The sequence below is a fragment of the Melanerpes formicivorus genome, unplaced genomic scaffold, assembly GCF_026170545.1.
Source record: "Melanerpes formicivorus ecotype bairdi unplaced genomic scaffold, bMelFor1.0.p_v2 SCAF_1, whole genome shotgun sequence".
NCBI classification, from domain to species: domain Eukaryota; kingdom Metazoa; phylum Chordata; class Aves; order Piciformes; family Picidae; genus Melanerpes; species Melanerpes formicivorus.
This window is the reverse complement of record NW_027142353.1, coordinates 1,481,106-1,502,056: the sequence shown is the minus strand read 5'-3', so window position 1 is coordinate 1,502,056 and position 20,951 is coordinate 1,481,106. Positions and strand designations below refer to the sequence as shown.

General features: G+C 39.3%; 1 protein-coding gene and 1 long non-coding RNA gene across 2 annotated transcripts in view; one reads left to right on the top strand and one right to left on the bottom strand.

The window, feature by feature from the left end:
- Window positions 1-2,042: 2,042 nt before the first annotated feature.
- On the bottom strand, window positions 2,043-20,156 carry LOC137447179 (uncharacterized). The gene is made up of 3 exons (XR_010988816.1): window positions 18,895-20,156; window positions 3,421-3,543; window positions 2,043-2,142 (listed from the first exon to the last, which is right to left on the bottom strand). It is a non-coding gene; the product is annotated as an uncharacterized lncRNA (long non-coding RNA).
- KLHL1 (kelch like family member 1) overlaps window positions 19,777-20,951 on the top strand; it is a 248,207-nt gene continuing 247,032 nt past the window's right edge. The window contains exon 1 of the mRNA XM_068150261.1: window positions 19,777-20,276. Within this exon, the coding sequence (XP_068006362.1) occupies window positions 19,777-20,276 (500 nt within the window). The remainder of the gene's footprint in view (window positions 20,277-20,951) is intronic.

Sequence of the window (20,951 nt, the reverse complement as noted above, 5' to 3'; positions counted from 1 at the left end):
TGTCCACATAAAACGTTTAGTTCAGCTGTGGGAGCTAACACGAAGTGAAACAATTTATGTTGTCTAAATACACACACAGAATGTACAGAAAAATCAGACTTCTACAGGACTAGAATAAACTACAGCAAGAATAACCTAAAAGAGTATGCACACGCATACACATACACACAAAACACACCAAAACCCCCCATAACAAATAGGCAATAGCTAATGAAATATGACAAATCAAAAAAAAAATAGTCATCAGTTGAGGACATGTCTTCAGGTATCTTATGAAGCTGTCACTTCAGTACAGGGACAGTGTCATATGTTATATTTCCTTGAATGTCAAGGCAACTGGATGGTATTCAGTCTTACTATTGACTATAATGTAAACCACAGTATTTGGCTTTCAAAACCACATGTAATATCTAAGGGCACACAAATTTTAGTGTGTGCAGTCTGGAGCTAATTCCCACCTTGTGTGACACTCCACCTACTTTATCCTATGTTCTTTTCAAGTGCATTCTTCTGGCAACTGAACTATCCTTAAAAATATGCCTTGATACAAAAACTACATTTGAAAAGGTCCCTGAAAACAGCCCACAGCAACTAGAGGGCATACACTCTACATTTGCTCTGTACATGAGCCACAAGCCCAAAGACTTTAACTGTGAGGTGCATTCACAGGAAGGTCAAGATCTAGACAATATGTCTACAGAAAACCAGATCCACTGATGGGCTACTTCCCCACTTTCAAAACATGGAACAATCTTTTGGAGTTTAAGGTACGAATAGATAATAATTAATCTTACTAAGTCCGTTTCAGCTATGTTTTCTTTCAGAAACAAATAATAAAATTTATTATGTTGCTGAAATACAGATTAATTTTAAGTTCTCAAAAAAACCCCAAACCAACCCTCCAGCAATTGGTAGTAATTTTCTGCATAGTTTTTTTGCATAGTTAAAATGAGTAGCACATAACGAACAATCAATACTTCCAAAACTGGAACTGAGTTTGAATGCGCTTTTGAATTAACTTTTAAAACCACAGTTTGCTCTTAATAACATTTTAACATAAGGAAATCTTTTACTCTGTTTGTAGCATCCACAAATGTAGACTGGTTTATTTTACATACCTGAAATCCCTTATTCTCCTACCTGATGATAAATCTTCGCAGAGAAAACATAAATGGAATGGACTTAAAAGTTGTTAGCTTGGCAGCTAATATTTTTTTTCTTATACAATTAAACTTTATAAGGATAATTTAAAGAAAATGTAGAAGTCTAACAAAACTGAAATCCAATATATTCTAGTAAGAGAGATTTAAAAGTATGTTTTTACAGTGTGGATAAATTAAATGAAAGATGATGTCAAGGTTCATAAAGAAAAAAGCAACAAGTACAACATGACAGATTACAATGATGGTACACTAGGCATGACATCAACATAGAAGCAACCATTTTATTTAGGGCTAGAGCATTTGAGAAAAGGAAAGAAAACCAGAAGCCTAGAATATTTATTTGAACTCTCCCAATGTCAAATACTATTAGTGGTGTTACTGGAAAAGTTAGCTGAATACAGGTTATGTTCACAAGAGTGGCACAAAGTGATGGGCACTTATTGTTATTCCTGGCATAATCAACCTTTTGTCATTGGCATTTTGGCTGCCAACATACCTGTGTTAAAAGTATAATAAAAGACTGTACTTAAATGTTCATAGACATGAAGATTGGCTTGAGGGTCAAGACAAAGGACAGGGAAGACTCTTGCATCAACAACAGTCATAGGCAAAAAATGGATTTGACTTGGGGAAACAAAATCAATTTTATTTAAAACCACCACCAATTCACCACTTGAATCAGATTAGGGCAGTGACAAATACAAGTGGATCTCAAATGGATTTCCTCCCCACTCCTCTTTTCTTCCTGGGCCAAACTTTGCTACCTTCTGCCCTACATCATTGCATGAGGGCCTTTATAGCTCTGAAATTCATTCATGAAATGTCTACCTCATGTCTATTGATTTACCTCAATTCTTGTAGTCGTGACTTGCAGCTGAATCTTCTTCCTCTTAGTTCTTGTTTTGTATTTTTATTTGTAGATTTTTCTGGCTGTCAGGATTCTTTGTGTGAGTTCTTATTTCTAGCCATGTGATACACGCTATAAATGTAATTAAGATGCTAATTTAACCTTAAAAGTTAAATACTGAGCCTACATACCTATCACATGTACAGTACTCAGTTTTTTTTTTTTTCTCTTCTGGATATTCAATGCCTTGCTTATCAATTATTTTGACATAGAAAATGAGGCAAATAAACCACACTAAAACATACTATTACTTTCCATGCTATTTATGTAAATAAAAACTAACTTTATATTGGGGTATGTTCTAAGAAATATTTACTTCCAAGTGTTAATGAATATTAATTTACATTTAATCAGGACAATATTTCACATAAATTCCAATTAATAGGAATACATTTTTCTCCGGGAAATAGCTATGTGGTGTTCAAAAAAGTTTAAAGTATATCTGAAATTCAAACTTGACTTTACTAAATAAATATTAAAAGGTCTGTGAGCCAGTTTATTGAAGAGTAACACACAGCCTACTTAAGAGAGACCTAATTTACAATTAAATGTTAGGGGGTTTGAGATTCAGAGAATGTGCAGTTCCAAATTCCCTGTGGGCGATGTCAGTGGGTAGCATCTTTATAGACAGCTAAGTACTCACAAATCTCAAAATTGTATTTAACAATCAAAAAGCTATTTTAATGTTTTCTTTTAGAAAGTGAGTTATCTGTAAGAATTATTATTCCAAAGAAATCAAGCTTTCAGAAGTATGTGAAGACAAATTTAAGACAAATATTGTACCTGCAATCCATGTTTTATAAGATTTGAATATGTGTTATTTCTAGTTCTAATTAATTTAATAAAAAATGATTACAATTTTAATAACATAATATAATTTTCACTGTACATTATAGTACACTGGTGAAAAGTTGGCCAGTGGGTCTGAGGCTGAGTCTCTCAGAGCACAGCTGTATGACTTCAGCAGTTTTGCTGAAAAAATTATTTTCATTGTGAGAAAGTTGTCTAAAGTCATGGAAGATAAAAATCATAGAGAGAGGGGGCAGAGAAAAAAGTGCAGATGTTGCATCAGTGACAATCATTAAGTAAGAGGCTCAGTATGAAAAATGCTGATGTGAATAGCTATAAATCTTAAATTCAACAACAGCCAGGATCAGCCTGCTCAATGAACCCAGAAGCTCTTCCCACTCTGACTACTAACTACCCCGTCAACTAAGATCCATCCAGCATCAGTATTAGGGATAGCACACATATTAATGCTTTCCATAGTTGCTTCTTGGTTGCAACTACCTATGATAGGTTTTAACCAGCAAAAAATTGCTCTTCACTCGGGTGTTGTTCATAACTTACCCACAGTCTCCTCCTTTATGAAATAAGATGCCCAAATGAAGTGGATCAGAAAAAGGTTACCCTTGGTACAGTATAACCAATTCAGCCTTCTCAATCATTACGCCAAGGAAAATGGAAAGAAATCTACAAACAAGGATAACAAATATTTAGTCTTTTCTACCTATGAAGTTTATTAACATAACTATCATATCAATAATTGCAGTCTAAGATAATTTCAACTATAGAAAATACTTTGCTTGGGGAATTACTACAATATGGTTCAGAATTGAAGAAGGTTTTACATTCTTGAATATAGGTTAGTGTCATGGTAACAGGTTTTAATTTGGAATAATTCTGAATATTTTTCTATATCCTAAGTCACAGGAAAATTAAATTATACTAGTATAATTGATTTTGTTTGAACTATGGGTTTGTACCTCATTAAACTACACTTCATTAACTTATTTGCTACTACACTTTGGAAAAAAAGAAAAACCAAATTTGATTTATCACCATACAGTAATATTTTTTGTAAGGATAATGTTTATTGCTGCAATTTTCATACTTTTGAAGGTAAAAAGTGTTCTTTAAATTGCTCAGAATCTTTACAGTGTATTTGATGTCAGCCACAATACTGTTAATAGGGATATTCAAATGTGGATAGTTTCCTTTCCCTTTTTATAGTAAGATATGTCAGCATTATGCTCAGATTCATATGCTGACAAAAATTCATACTGATAGTATAGGCAAAGCCTTCACTGTAACTTCCATTTTTCACTTCTTCACATGAATTTAATTGATCAACTTGTTTAACAGTGTTTCACCAAATAGATAAAATAGGAACTTTGTTGCCAAATTTCTCCATTTTTGTCTGTCAGTCATAAAATTGTGATTGAAGGACATATCTTTCCTTAAGGACAAAGCAGTAGTAAAAGTAATGTTGAGGAGATTGAAAGAGCACTCAGACTTCCAGGATAAATAAATGAGTCCTGAGCTACCACAATATAAGTGCCGGGTGCTGCACTTTGGCCACAGCAACCCCATGCAGAGCTACAGGCTGGGGTCAGAGTGGCTGGAGAGCTGCCAAACAGAGAGGGACCTAGGGGTGCTGATTGACAGCCACCTGAATATGAGCCAGCAGTGTGCCCAGGTGGCCAAGAAGGCTAATGGCATCCTGGCCTGCATTAGGAATAGTGTGGCCAGCAGGAGCAGGGAAGTCATTGTGCCTCTGGACTCTGCATTGATTAGGCCACATCTTGAGTACTGTGTCCAGTTCTGGGCCACTCAGTTTAAGAAGGTCATCGAGACACTTGAACATGTCCAGAGAAGGGCAACAAGGCTGGTGAGGGGCCTTGAGCACAAGCCCTATGAGGAGAGGCTGAGGGAGATGAGATTGTTTAGCCTGGAGAAAAGGAGGCTCAGGGATGACCTCATTACCCTCTACAACTACCTGAAGGGTGGTTGTAGCCAGGAAGGGGTTGGTCTCTCCTCCCAGGCATCCAGCACCAGAACAAGAGGACACAGTCTCAAGCTGCACCAGGGGAAGTTTAGGCTCAAGGTGAGGAGAAAGTTCTTCACCAAGAGAGTCATCGGTCATTGGAATGGGCTGCCCGGGGATGTGGTAGAGTCACCATCCCTTGAGGTGTTCAAGAGGAGATTGGACAGGGCACTTGGTACCATGGTCTAGTCATGAGGTCTGTGGTGAAAGGTTGGACTCAATGATCTTTGAGGTCTCTTCCAACCTTAGCCACACTGTGGTACTGTGATACTGTGGTAACTCTGAACACCTTGATTCCAAATTTATAATTTTATTCAGATTGTGTACATTGTAAACCTTACACTCAGAACATTACATAACACATCTCTTGAACTTTATCAGAGACTCATGTTTAACATTAAACCTAATGAGAACAATATAAACAAAACATTTCAGTTGCTTTCATATTTAGCAAAACAGAAGAGAAATATAAATGTTAACATTTAATTTTCCAGGAAAGTCTTGACCAGAGTTAAAAAATTACAGCTCTATGAAAAAAAATGACACTGTTAATTTGAAAATTACAGTGTTGATCTGAAATGATTGCTAAACAAATGAGTGCAAGTCCAAAACTCCCAAACAAAACATGATTGGTTCTATTAAAGTCAGCAGTACTGGTTAATTTATCATATTTATCTGCCCATTTTCTGACTTCTACAATCAAGTAAAATGAATTAGAACTGCATGTTATTTCTTCTCCCTGATGAGTACAGGGGAACAAAACAATTAGCTTTCAATTACATGGAATTTTTAAAAATATAAATCATAAAGTTGAAACTTTAGATACGATTTTCTTTAACTATGACATCTGCATTACAGATGTTCAAATAATAGTTCCTCATCTTTGTCTATTATAGTTAACAGTTACAACTTCTAGAGATTAGTTCATAGCAACCCAGACAGACGTTCAAGATACCTACAATATATTACTCTTTGGAGATGCCATACTCTTCTGACTGATTATGAAGAAAACTGATAGTGACCAGCTCAGGAATAATCAGAAAATATTGTAACCTAGGTTGCATACCTGAGCAATGCTATAGAAAAAGTACCTTAGGGAAAAGCCAGATGGCTCAGTTACACACATGGATGAAAGAGTAAGGGAAAGATTTTTACTCCCAATTGTCTGAAATGTTACTTGCTAATTTAGTATTAGCACTTTCTTGCACACCTGCCATTAGTCATCTTCAAGACTAATCTGTCATTAAATTACTCAGTTTAAGCACCGTTTTTGCATATTAATACTGGGCTAGTAGTCATTCCTTCACCTTCAGTAAACTAACTGTAGCCAGCATATTCAATGCACAGGAAAAATCTAGCTAGGAAGGAAAAACATACTGTCAATTTAATGGAAGAAAAAAGTCAAGAGAGAGCTGAGTCATTACTTAAGGAGCATCAAACAATATTGATGGTTGGTTGGTAGGATGAGGTGTTTATGCTTTTCCTGTTCCAACTTTCATTAAGGAGGTTATGCATGAATGGACATGACACCAAATCAGAATAGGGGAAAAAAGTTACTTAGGAAAGTCAGATGAAATTTCATCTGGTTGACAAAATATTCTGCACAGTACATGGAGAAATGGCTGAGGAAATCTCATGTTAGCATTATCTTTCAGAACACAAAGAGAATAAATGATCTTCCAGAAGATTAGAAAAGGACAAACATACTTTTTTTTACTTTTTTTTTTTTCCCTGCACAACAGAGAAAAAAAGACCACAATTGCCTAGCTTCAGTTGATGAAAAATATGCTAGTACAAATATATGGAAAATCAAAAGATGTTTATTGTCAGTCAATAAATCATGCCATAACAAAAAAGTTTCATTCAACAGACTATCTCATCTCATTAGTATGTTAGAAAGAATAGGTATTTCAGATACTGCCTGGTACTATTTTTTTAAATGACCTGGAAAAACACAGTGAAGAAAAATCTGCTGCAAGGTGGCTGTATAAATAGTTGAAAAACTGTACTCAGCTGTTGTTCACAGTAGAACAAGAAGAAAAATGTCAAGCATGATAACCTATGTATTTGTCATTACTTCTGTACTGTTCAATATATTTTATCATTTTGTAATAGAAAATAGAGTGCACCAATTTGCAGATCACTTCAAACTGGACTGAGATTTGAAGACTATATTAAAATTCAAATGATCTAGAGAATTTGAAATTGTTTCTCTTAAAAAAAATAAAGCCCAGTGTTTGCTGACAATAATGCACTTTTAGCTTAAAACAACATGAACATTTGTTGCTACAATCACTTAAAGCTACAGGCTGATTGGCAAAGAGCACATGTGTATGTTTGGGACAAGTAAGAAAATCACCCAAAAAGTTACCAGAATGATTCTATTAGTTAGGATTTTATTTAGTCCCCTGTTTTAGATCATCAGAAATAAAATTAAGATGATCTCAGTTCTGTAGGTTTCTTTCTTTTAATGCTCAAGCATATCTACTTACTTGATACTGCTTATATAAAACCAACTGGACGGGTAACACATCTGACCATAACAGCAGTCTAATTACTGACCTTCTCTGTTAATTATGGATCCTTATTAGTTTTATGCTGTAGCAATACCACTGCCAAACTCAAGCTATACAAAAATAAAGAAATTTTTTTTTAGTCTTTATTTCACATACTTGCAGAAATGTAAAAATCTCAATTTTACATATAAATATAATTTATAGGCAACTTCTGTCATAGCTAAAATGTACTGGGATACATTAGGAAATAATATCATAAATATTAAAAAAAAACATAGAAAAACATGTCAGTTATAGTTCACTCAGCTTTGAAAAAGGTTTATATATGTAATATGTAATTTTTTTGCTTCATCTCTGTTTTTTTGTGCTTTATCTCTAATTCTACAGTGTAATGACATCTAGACTTTTCTTGAGAGTGACTATGCTGAAACAAGAAGTTTGAATATACTTGTCAGAAGTTATTTTCTGATGACAATGAAATCTATGGTGTTCAACCAGTATAAAAAAATGTGGCCAAAGGACTGAAACTATAGTAGTTCTTTGAGTAAAATCAGAGAAAACACAGTAGGAAAGCAATTCTGCATATAAGAACTCTATATATGTGAAACATCATCTATATAATACTAAAAGTATTTTTAAAATGTGTCCATAATCACAGAATCAGCTCTTTCTGCTTTTGCACTATGCAGTTAAAAAAAAGGAAATTTCAAGTAATCTGTGATTTTAAATTGTAATGATAACACTTATTACTGTAGATGTCATGGCACTTGGATGGAAAATGATCTTTTCAAACTGTTCCGGTAGTTACAATAATCTCATCTGAAGCATAAAACATCTTTCAAGGGGGAAAAAAAAATATCCCAGTGTCCTCTTCGGGACACTCAGTTCAACCAAATGTGTGAATAAGCAGATTAAAAGAACTAATTCTCAAATATCTGGTGTTTAAATTTTGTTAGACGCTGAATGTGAAAAAATGAATGACCACATGATCATAAACAAAGCCCCTGTCCTGGTTTGAGGGCAGGCAGTTCCTCTCTTGCCTCTCACCAGGGCAGAAAAATGAGACTTGCACAAATGGATTGCAGAAGTGATGGAAAGTTTAAATGGAAGTGCTTTACAGAGAGCTATAAGCATAGTGACAAAAGAAAACCCAAAGCATATGGAGTCCCCTTACAGTACGCCCAAAGCACTCAGGGCTCTTTCTTCTCCCTCCACTGCTAGGCTAGTCTCAAGATTGGCCAGGTCTGAGATTGCCCTCCCCTCCCTTTCTCCTCCTGGCATTAGACCTAGCCAGATCTAAGAGGCCTTGAGATACTCCCCCACCATTACCAGATAGGAAAGCATCTCTCACAGGAGTAGGGAGAGAAGAAAGTGTGAGACTTTGCTGATAAATTTATAGACAGCAGGACATTATGGGTATGAAATATGCTATTCCTGTGCCCACCTACTGCGCTGGACACTTGGGACACAGGAGGTGTATCTTGTGTGGCAGCAGCAGGAGGCACTTAGCCTAAACAGCCACAGCCCCATCTTTCCTTTTCAAAAGGAAGGACAAAAGAAACATACAACAGCCTACTTCATTGCCTTGTATTAAGTGCTGAAGAATTTTTTTTAATGAACACATTTCTGCAAGTTATACTGTAACATCTTGCAGAAAGTTTTTAATAAATTATTTGATCACAAGACACAAAGTAATACTATACATGATAAATAAAGATTTCAGGGTCACTAACAGTTACTCTAAAATTACCATAGCATTCAGATATCCCCACCGGTATTACTGTATGTGTATATTCTAGTTAGAAAGGAAGCTTCCCAGAAAGGAAGATTCCTCTATTTAACCATGAAGTCAGAAGCTGCCCAAATATTCATCATTTCCTGAGGACAGAGACAATGTTTATGTCTCTGCACTGTAAAATATTTAACTAATCTTACTAATGTGATGATAAGGCACTTGGTACGAGCAACAACACTTCTGTGAGGACACAAGTATTACACATGAGACACACCTGAAAGCAAGGAAATACGTGTCCTGTAAGTGCAGGTATTCACAAAAAAGTTAAGAGTATGGACAAGAATCTATACCCAAAGGGCAATAAGACTGTAAGCTGGAGACAGAGTGAGGAGACATCAGGATCATCATATGTTGGTTGGATGCTATGATCTTGAAGGTCTCTTCCAACCTGGTTTATTCTATTCTATGTTAGCAATTTTAATACTCAGCCTCAGTACTAGGCATTTAAAGAGCAAGATGATTTATATGAATGAGATGTACAGAAATTTCTGGACTATTTGATTTTACCGTGACTCACCTTAATTATGGAACTTTTGCTTATACTTGTCAATGGCAAAGAAAAATGTGCAAGACAATTTTCAATGTTAATAGAAGTTAATTGCTGTTCTGTACTTCAAATTGTAGGCTGCGGGAGGAAAATATTAATTTAGAAATTAATATAATACAATGATAATGCAGGGTTAGATGATAGTATTTTGTTCTTCACTTTATTTCTGAAATAGCAAAACTTCAGTACAAAGTTGTAACATTATTACATTTGTTACTACAATTGTTAATCTGAGCAATTACATGCTATTCACAGAACCACAGAATCACCAAGGTTGGAAGAGACCTCAAAGATCATCAAGTCCAACCTGTCACCACAGACCTCATGACTAAACCATGGCACCAAGTGCCACGTCCAATCCCCTTTTGAACACCTCCAGGGATGGTGACTCCACCACCTCCCTGGGCAGCCCATTCCAATGGCTAACAACTCCCTCAGTGAAGAACTTTCTCCTCACCTCGAGCCTAAACTTCCTCTGGTGCAGCTTGAGACTGTGTCCTCTTGTTCTGGTGCTGGATGCCTGGGAGAAGAGACAACCGCCTCCAGGCTACAACCACCCTTCAGGTAGCTGTGGACAGCAATAAGGTCTCCCCTGAGCCTCCTCTTCTCCACGCTAAACAATCCCAGCTCCCTAAGCCTCTCCTTGTAGGGCTTGTGCACAAGGCTTCTCACCAGAGTCATTGCCCTTCTCTGGACACGTTCAAGTGTGTCTCAATGTCCTTGTTAAACTGAGGGGCCCAGACCTGGACACAGTATTCCTCAAAATAAAGCTTACTATATATAATGTAGTATAGTTGACACTTTCTACTTGTTTTTTTTTTGTTGATTACAGATTTTCATTTAGAAGGTAAATCATACAATTGGTCAGGATACTTTAAAGTAAGCCAATATCCTGTTATTTAAGTAAATGATTATTAAACCTTAATAACTACAGTAAGTTTTATAGTAAGTTTTTCTATAAAATGAAGCAATAAATAAAATTTCAAGTCAGATTTATTAAAAAAAAAAAAGGCAAAACAGCTTCAAGAACAACTTATCCACTGAGGCATAGTACAAAATATATCAGCTGCAGGTGAACAGGACAAAAATGCTTATTTTTCATCTCAACCTGCCAACTTATTTCCTTTATACTCAATGACTTGCCTGCATTCACTTTACTACATTCCAATGTCTTCTGATACTGATTAAGATTGCTGTTTGTTCAGATGCTGGAAAAAAGACATAACAACTTGGAAAGTCACTCAAAAGACAACCTCTCCAACGATGTGACATTACAAACCTTGCTATTATCCCAACTGATTTTATTCTTAAAAGAAGTCTAGAAGTCTTTTGTTCTTTGTAAAATGCTAAAAGGTTTTCAAGGCAAATCCCCTGAATTTTTTTTTATTTTTTTTTTTTTTTTTCACTTTAGAAGAACCTATGAGATGAAATGTAAGAACCATAAGGCCATGTCTAGAACAATAAACAGTCCCCCAGTACTTGCTCTGTGCTCTGTCCAGGGTCTGGGAATCCGGTCCAATGGCATAGCACAACTTACCTCCATACAGCTTAATGCTCTTATACTCTAAAACACTGGCTATATCCAAAGTCCCTTATTCACTATGTTTCCTGATTTGTGCTAACTCCTGAACTAGTTTGTGAGATACCAGTTTGTATAATCCCAAACCATTTCAATGACTGTCCTGCACCTGGGCTGGAACGATCTGCACTATCAATACAGACGGGGGGATGAAGAGACAGAATGCAGTCATCCGGGAAGTGTCTTAGAGGTGCTAATGGATGGAAAACTGCACATGAGCAGACACTGTGTGCTTCCAGCTGAAAAGGCAAATTGCATCCTGGGCTGCATCAAAAGAAGCATGGCCAGCAGATGCAGAGAGGTGATTCTGACACTTTGCTCTGGTGAGACTGTGTCCAGGTCTGGAGCCCTCAAGACAGGAAGGAATTAGACCTGATGGAACAGGGCCACGAAAACGATCAGGGGGTTGAAACATCTCTGCTATGAGGACAGGGTGACAGAGCTAGGGTTGCTCAGCCTGGAGAAGGCTCTGGTGAGACTTGAAGGGCAATGAGGCTGGTGAGAGGCCTTGAGCACAGGCCCTATGAGGAGAGGCTGAGGGAACTGCGATTGTTTAGCCTGGAGAAGAGGAGGCTCAGGGATGACCTCATTGCCCTCTACAACTACCTGAAAGGTGGTTGTAGCCAGGAAGGGGTTGGTCTCTTCTCGCAGGCAACCAGCACCAGAACAAGGGGACACAGTCTCAAGCTGCACCAGGGGAAGTTTAGGCTGAAGGTGAGGACAAAGTTCTTCACCGAGAGAGTCATTTGTCATTGGAATAGGCTGCCTGGGGAGGTGGTGGAGTCACCATCCCTCGAGGTGTTCAAGAGGAGAGGATGTGGCACTTGGTGCCCTGGTCTAGTCATGGGTCTGTGGTGACAGGTTGGACTCGATGATCCTCGAGGTCTCTTCCAACCTTGGCCATTCTGTGATACTGTGACCTAATAGCAGTCTTCGAGTACATGAAGGGAACCTACAAGAAGGACAGAGAGAAACTATTTACAAAGACCTGTAGTCATAGGATGAGGGGCAATGGCTTTGAACTAGAGAACATTAAATTCAGATTGTATGTTAGGAACAAATTCTTTACCTTGAGGGTAGTGGAACACTGGAACAGGTTACAAAGAGAGGTGATTGAGGCCCCATCCCTGGATGTTAAAGGTGAGGCTCAACAGGGCTCTAGACAACCTGATCTAGTTGAGGATGCCTCTGCTTACTGCAGAGGGTGTTGGACTAGATGACCTTCGGAGGTCCCTTCCAACCCAGACCATTCTATGATTATATAATGCCTTATCAGCATTGACCATTTGATGCCAGTTACACTGGCTCTGTTAATTAAGTCATTTAATTTACTAGTATCTGTAGTAGTAAAAGTCTAGAAAGTTTTTTTTTCCTAGCCTGTTTTGCAAACCATGGGTGTCTTCACTGTTGTGATTTTCTAAAATATACTATTTGACAGAAGTTTTTACTCGAGATTGAAAAATAAATGTTAAATAAAATATCTGCAGGAAACTGCATATTTTTTTAAACAGAACATGAAAGCAAAACAGTTCTAAGAAGGTTCTGACTCACAGAAAAAATGACAGCAACTATTACCCCATCTAGCTGAGAAAAAGACGTCCTATTTTCTTTGCAACACCAGAATTTCCACAGAGAAGAGAAACTGGTAAGACATTACTTCTAGAGTAATACTAAAAATGTTAGGTTTAAATCAGAACAAAACAACACAGTGATTTCAAGAAGAAACTCTATTATCTGTAGAAGTAACAGCTTCCATGTGAATCAAGTTGGACAGAGAAGTGGCTTCCAAATGTCAGGGTCTAAGGCTATTATGTGGAACATAGCATAGGAACACGCAAGTGCGTTCTCTGTGCTAGTTGAGAGTTTAGCTGTTTCTCTTGACAATAACTTGGGAAAGAAGGCTTGACACTTTTTTACAAGTAAGGGCAATCTATGGCTAGCTGGGGAACTGCAAGTAAAATCTATGTACTTCTCAAGAGAACAGACAACTACTACAAACACAGAAACTGTAGAAACATTTTAGAATCAACTAAGAAAGCTCCTTAATATTATTTAATTTGCCTACTTTTCTAAATTTAGTAATTAGCCCTCCCATTTAATAATTTTATGTTCTGTCACCTTAGTTTACATGTGAACCTTTTCCCATGACAAATCATGTAGCATTTAGTTTTCTTAAGTGAAATTCTCTGACTATTTTAAAAATGCTTTAGGGTGTGTTTATACAACTGCTTGTGATCGTAATGAGATGGTTTAAGAAGTGACTGTCCCTCAAGCTAAAATAATTGACTGTGCTCTTCTAGGCTTCTGCAATACAGAATAAAATATATCTGTTCAAACCACCATTAAGAACAAGTAATGTATTATTATTTCAACCAACATTATTAAGGAGGCAGTAAACAACTATGGAGAACCCATGTTTGTTACCTCCTGAAATAAATGTTCAGGTCACAACACTTAATAAAAAACTATTTTGTGGTACAGTAGTTCATCGTTAATTTTGATAAATAAAATAATTTAACCTCTTAACTCATTAAAGGCAAGCTCATTCTCAAAAGTTCAAACTCATGTGAAAACTCACTACCAAAAAAAAACCAAACAAACAACCCAAAAACATGAGAGCTGACAATTGAATCTGTTCTGGTTTACAATCTGTCTAGTTCTAGTATACATTTCTTGCCATTAGAAAACAATCATAGTTAGTAAGTGTAGACATATTCACAGTATTTTAAATAAATTTGCATGTACTATTATGAGAGGAAAATCAGCTCAACTAAAGCACCCCTTCCTCACTCACAGCAACGACACAACATATATGTACACATTATAAACAATGTTTGGTTTCCCACTACTACACCCTTTCCCATTTTTTCAGGTTATCTAAACTAATTCAGAATGTATCTACATTTCATAAAACTATTTCAAAGGCTTTGTTCACAACAGAAGTTTAAAGAATAAGCCTACTACATTATTTATCTGTTTATCACTTAGCATACCACCACATACTTCATTAAGTTTGATCTCTCAATGGACATCCATTCCCATCAATTTCTTTCTCTACTCCTGTTAGCTTAAGTACTCTATGGATCTGTTTCACAGCATTTTTTAACACAGATTCTTGATTCTGAATGTATAATTAACCACTCACAAAATGAAATACATTCATTCATGTGAGAAGTCCCACGTTCAAGTGAGATTTTTTTTTTAACCCATTCAAATATTATTCTTATCCAGAGCACAGTGGTCTGTTTTGTGGTTTGTTTTCCCCCTTCCTTTCATCAAAATCTAGTGTTGCCTGGATTAAATATACCTCATAGGTTAAAATTCAGTAACAAAAATCCCCTTTAAATGGTTGAGGGGTATATCCCTTAATTAATAACTATCTTTTCACAGGAACATATATGCTGATCACCTTCAGACTTGCTGTGCACATTTTGACTTTATGTTAAAGTAATACGGTTACAGACTAGGATTATTCATAACCCTAAGGGTTCTGTTAGCAAATTACTTGGCATGAAGCTTCCTCTGTTACTTATTTTAGCAATCAATAACTGCAATTACAACTTAACTTGATCATTTCACTTATCTACCAGTTCTTCCTGGGGTACATGGTACAACACATAAACAGCTTTAATGTAAAATATCAGAAACCTAAGCCACACTCCAAAGCTTTTTAATGGAAGGAAAAAAGAGGGTTAATAAAATCTGACCAGTTTGGATACCTACTTCCAGGTTGTTCTCTTTGAAGTGCTTTTTGCTACATGGAGGATTTATTTAAAGTGTATATATATATCTTGAGGCCATTTTTCCTACAAAACATGAGCATGAGACTTCCTTAGGGACATGACTATCTGAATTTAATTCCTTTGAAGAGCATTAGAAAGACAAAAACACAAAGTGTCAGGAATGTGACTCATAGCAGGGACAAAAGAAAAAAAGAGCTATGAGCACATTCAAGCAAAGTCTCTAAAGCTATTCAAAATTTGAGTGGCTATGAATAATCTGAGGAAACTAAAACAAGCAGAATTCAGAAACATGATGTTTAATAAACCAAGACACCAAATTAATACACTATATTCCAGTGTGCAACCAACAGACCAGGACAGATTACCCGTATTTATTATTATCTTGGCTATGCTTCATGGAAGGCATGGATGAAAGGCTGCTGCGCATCAAAATGCTTCCTCTCACCTGTATTTTCACAATTGTGTTCATATGTTAATGTCAATGCCATATGAATAGACTAAGGCATATTTGACTAGTAAACTAACTATTTTACTGTAATTCCTATAAGCATATTTTCTAGAACTCCAGTAAAGGACCACTTTTTCTTCTCCTGGATGGAAAAAGAAGTTTAGACAACCTATAAAGTTAGATTAACAATTTGTTATGTAACAGAAGTTTCAACTGAAACTCAAAAGACATTTTGTGTTTATTCCAGCACATATCAAAAGTGTTTTCAGGGAAATGTGAAGATAGTGAACTGTGGCATATTGAGGCATGGACTCTGAGTTGCAGATCAAAGACCACAGTGAACTATGAAAACCTAAGTAAATGGAACTGTTTCATTCTTTTACTTCACGCTCAGGAAACCAATTTATTAATTAACTACATGCAGTGACAGTGGCTCCTTCTTCAGTGTAGCTTTTTTGGGGTAGCTCTTCTTTACTGTACACTGACAAAATAATGTGATATGAATTAAGAAAATCAAGACACTTTTTGAGATTTTATTTTATCATAGAGAAGTGTTCATACATCTTAACACATGAAAAATCAGATATACATACTAAATGAATGCATTTCTTACTTGCAAAAATAATGTTTTGTACTAAAGTATGAAAGAATCAAGTATTGTTAAAAAGCATAGAAACGCCTGTATGTGATTTAAATCATTAAAAAAAATACCCAAGACTATTTATTTCAGTGACATAAATTAAATAAAAATGTATGAATAACAAATATCCTGCTTTTTTTTTTCTTTGTAATTGCTTGCTAGTTTGTTAAGGTAATAAAAAAATCTGGATCAGTTTCTTGGGTAACACTGTGTGATATTCACTGAGTGACCTCCAGAGTATATTTAGAGAAACAATTTTGTGTATCTATGTAACAGAAGGCTAGAAAATCTAACCTATCTGCTGTTCACATCAAATAATCAACTGATGTATTAATGGACGTTTGCAAATGTCCAAGATTTATAATGACAGGGAAGTTAAGTAATTCTCCTCACATCAAAAACACAGAATTATAGAATGGCTTGCATTGGAAGGGAACTTTACAATCCTTTAGCTTTGACCTGTCACAAGCAGGGATACCTTTCACTTGATCAAATTGCTCAAAGCCCCATTCCACCTGTACTTGAACACTTCCAGAGAGGGCGCATGCAGAGCTTCTCTGGGCAACCTCACCTAGTGACTCAACACTCTCAGTAAAGAGTTTTTTCCTAATATCTAATATAAATCTACCCTCTTTCAGTTTAAAACCATTACATCTTGTCCTATTATTACACTCCCTGATGAAAAATCCCTTCCCATCTTTACTGTAGGCCACCTTTAAATACTGAAAGGTTGCTATTTATCTTTTCCTCTTCAGGCTGAACAACCCCAACACGGTCTTAGAGGAGAGGTGCTTCAGCTTCTCCATCATGTTTGTGGCCCTCCTCTGCAGTTTCCTAACTTTCTTATGCTGGGGACACTAGAGAGGTCCTCCAAGTGAGGTCTCACCAGAGCAGAAGGACAGAATCACTTCCCTCAATCAGCGGGCCACACCTGATGCAGCCCAGGATGTGATCGGCTTTTTGGGTTACAAGTGCACATTGCTGCTCATACTGGAGATTTTTACCAACATCTCCAAGTTCTTCTCTGCAGGACTGCTCTCAACCCACTCATCCCCCAGCCTGTATTGTATTTGGCATTGCTTCCACTTATGCTCAGGACCTCGCACTTGGCTTTGCTGAACTTCACAAGGTTTACATGGGCCCTGGATGGCATCCCTTCCCTTCAGTGTGTCAAGCAAATCTTGGTGTTGTCAGCACACTTGCTGAGGGTGGACTTGATCCCACTGCCCAGGCTGCTGACAAAGATATTGAACAGCACTGGTCCCAGTACTGATCCCTGAAGAACATTTCTTATCATTGGCCACCAGCTGGACATCAAACTATTGACCACAACTTTTTAAATGCAACTATCCAGCCAATTCCTTATCCACTGAGTAATCAATTAATCAAATTCATGTCTCTCCAATTCAGAGACAAGAATGTCATGTGGGACAGTATCAAACGCTTTGCATAAATCCAGGTAGATGATGTCAGTTACTATTCTAGTCCTATACTACATGAAGATTTTTTTAGGCTTTTATTCCCACTCCTCTCCCAGCAGCACAGTCACTCAGAGCAGTTCCTGGATAAAAATGAACTGTCTGTTTGCTTTGGAACATTTTTTGTCTTTTTTTCAATCACTGAATACTGACACTAAAATTGAGGTGCTAGAGAGCTTGTAGTCCAGCTGTTGTGGCATAAATCATTATTTAAAATGCACAGTGGCAAGTGTTCTTCCTTTGCAAGTATGACTCTTGCCTCCTGAATTTCTTGTTAAACCCCTAACTTTACCAACATTAAACCCTAATATTGACTTGTACTCAGAAGAACTACTTCAGTGATAAATAAAACAGCAATGTACTTCAGTGATAAAAGTTAATAAAACTGTTAATTAATGTTTGATTTTTGCCTGTCTCTGAAGGAATTTTTAAGCTATAGTCTTTTATGAATAAGGAGTTAAAACATTCCAGCTTGAGGAAAACAACTCCTTCATTTCTTGAATTCACAAAACATTAGTATAACAATGTTTCATTGCTCATGAGAGCATGGGTAAAGCTGGTCAATGCAAAGAGTACCTGCAGGAAAATACAATCTTTTAATCATTTGCCTAGGGAAAAATTTTCCAAACCACTACTTATCAGGTACAGGTGGAATTCAGGCATTCTGTATATGATCTGATTGCTGGCAGCTTTTCATGCATGGGGATTTATGAGCTAGCAGGTAATGATACACAGTTTTGCCCCCATATCCCTCTCCTACATTTCCCCATGAAGCTTTTAATTCTGTAATTATGTCCCAAATGCACGGTGTACTGTGTGACACCCCTCCCGAGTGGGCAGATGTTTCTGAAATCTCTGTGTTGTGAAAGAAACTCCCTTGGGTTTAGCACTGTCAGACTGCATTAAGAGCTGCTATAAAAGGTAAGAAACAGATGTGTAGTGCTATTTCTGTTTGACACACTGTCTGTCTATTCAATCTTTTCCACTGGTACAGCAACACTGCACCAACAGGCTAATGAACAGAATAAATCGTTAACCTGTAACCTCATCCAGTCTGCATGCAGTCTATTGTTTGTACTCCTATGATTCAAGCTCTTGTGTTTTCCATTGCTGCTGCCATTTGTTGTTGCGCTTTACTTGCACCCAGTATTACATAGTGGTCTCAGAACCAAAATACCAAGGTGAGAAGAACGGCACTGAAGAGACGAAAGGAGGAGGTTATGAGGGGCAGTTAGTGACCTGCCGACTTACTTGCACGAGGAAGACTGAAGAATTTCTTTTCCCTCTGTTCTTCACACTGACAGCCCCGGAGCACATCTGCGTCACACACAGGGGAGGGGGCGGCTTGGTGAGAGGCGCTGAGATAGAAATTGTACACTGAGGACCTTGACAGCCGCACGGGCGTGATTTTCTTTCTTTTTTTTTTTTTTTCCTCCTGCGTACGAAATATATAAAGGAGCCCCGCTTTCTCTCTGTGCCAGCTCTCAGGCTTTGCCACCCCAGATAACTGCAGGCATGGGACTCCCTCGAGAAATAGGATGGGAAGGCGAGAGGTGGAGAGAGGCTTCCAGGTGACTTTTTCCCTCTCTGGCTGCTCTCGGTCGCGGGGCTTCAAGAGACTGAGGAAGAGCCACCTGCCTCCCGCTGTGGCTGCTGCAGCGACCGGTCCTCTTCGGGCTGTAGCTCCGCTCACTCCCCTGTTAAATCAGATTAGTGCGTCGTCTTAGCCTTCCTCACTCGCTTTTCCCTCGCAAGTGCCTGTCTCCCCTGAGAGGTGTCTCTCCTTTTTGCCTCTGCCTCTCTCTCCTCCCCCCTCACTGATCACCGTGCAGTTCTCGTCAGCTCTGGGCATCTCTTCCTCTCTCCTTTCCCTGCCGGGTGTCTGATCTCCTCTCGGCTCTGTGCATCACTCCGTCCATCCTCCCTCTCACTGCACTGGTGTATGCGCGAATCTCTCCCCCCCCGGTAGCTACCACTCCTCGCCCTACAGGCACAGCGCTACCCGGAGGAACAGCCGCCGCCGCTGCCAATACCGGGGCCGCCCCGCGCTGCTGCCGCCGCTGCTGCCTGGCCCTGCCTGGCCGCCGTGAGTCCCGCTGCAGCCTGCGCTTGTCCCCCGCCCGCCGCGGCACCATGTCCGGCTCCGGCAGGAAAGACTTCGACGTGAAGCACATCCTGCGCCTCCGCTGGAAACTGTTCAGCCACCCCTCGCCGGCGGGCGGTCCGGCGGGGGGTGGATGCCTGCCGCCCGACAGCAGCTTCGAGCACTGGGGGCCCAGCCAGAGCCGCCTGCTGAAGAGCCAGGAGAGAAGCAACAGCGTCTTCTGGAAGAAATCCGCTTCCTCCGCCTCCTCCTCAGCGGCCACCACGGCCAGCCCGCCTAACGGGACGCTGTTGCCCGCCGGCGGCCGACCAGGCGGAGGGCACGGGCTGGGACACGGACACGGGCCGGGGCCGCCGCCGCGCACCGTCTTCTACGTGGAATCCCTGGAGGAGGAGGCGGAGGCGGTCCCCGGTGGGATGGAGGTGGCCCGGGAGCCCGAGAAGCCCCTGGCGCCTCCGGAACGGGAGGAGGCGCCGGGGGGCTGCGCGGATGGAGGCAGCCGGGCAACAGGTGACGAAGACGGGCACAGGTAGGGAAGGGGGCTGCTGTGGCGCAACATGCGCGCCGTCGGTGGGTCCTGGGGGGCAGCAGGGGTCATGGACCCACGGCCGTGGACCGGGCTTCCGGCCGCTGGAAGAGGGGGTGGAAATTATGAGGGTGGGGGTGCAGGTCTGCAAATGTGCATGTGTTGTTGCGAGAGGACCGTGGGTCTTGGGGGCAGAAGAGCTTTTCCCTCAGAAATGGCAGGGTTTGGGGGCGGAGGGTCTTCTTTCTGCCTGGGGGGCCCGTTAGAGACTGATTAGCCCCCAGGTTGCTGCGGGCAGGGGAAGCTGCCCCTATGTTGTCTCTGCCGCTGTGTTGCTCGTGCCCCTGCGCCGCTTCTATTCTATCCTGGCCCTGCCTTGAACTCTGCCCGTGGGGCTGCCCGGGCAGACTTGCCTCTCAAAGCCGACGCTTCGCGCAGGGCATCGTCACCACCCAACTTTCTCAGAAGTTCATTAAAATGCTAGCGGGAGGGAATGTTGTTCTGAGTCAGTAGAGATACCGAGTGAAAGCTCAAAAGTAAAAACGTCCGCTGTCCTGGAACTCGGTGACTAAATGGTGTCACAGCCAACCTCAGGGTAAAATAGGAATTTGGTTTATGAGTAATCAATTGAGGAACACCTGAGAAGATGTAAGACCAAGCAAGACACATGCAGGTACT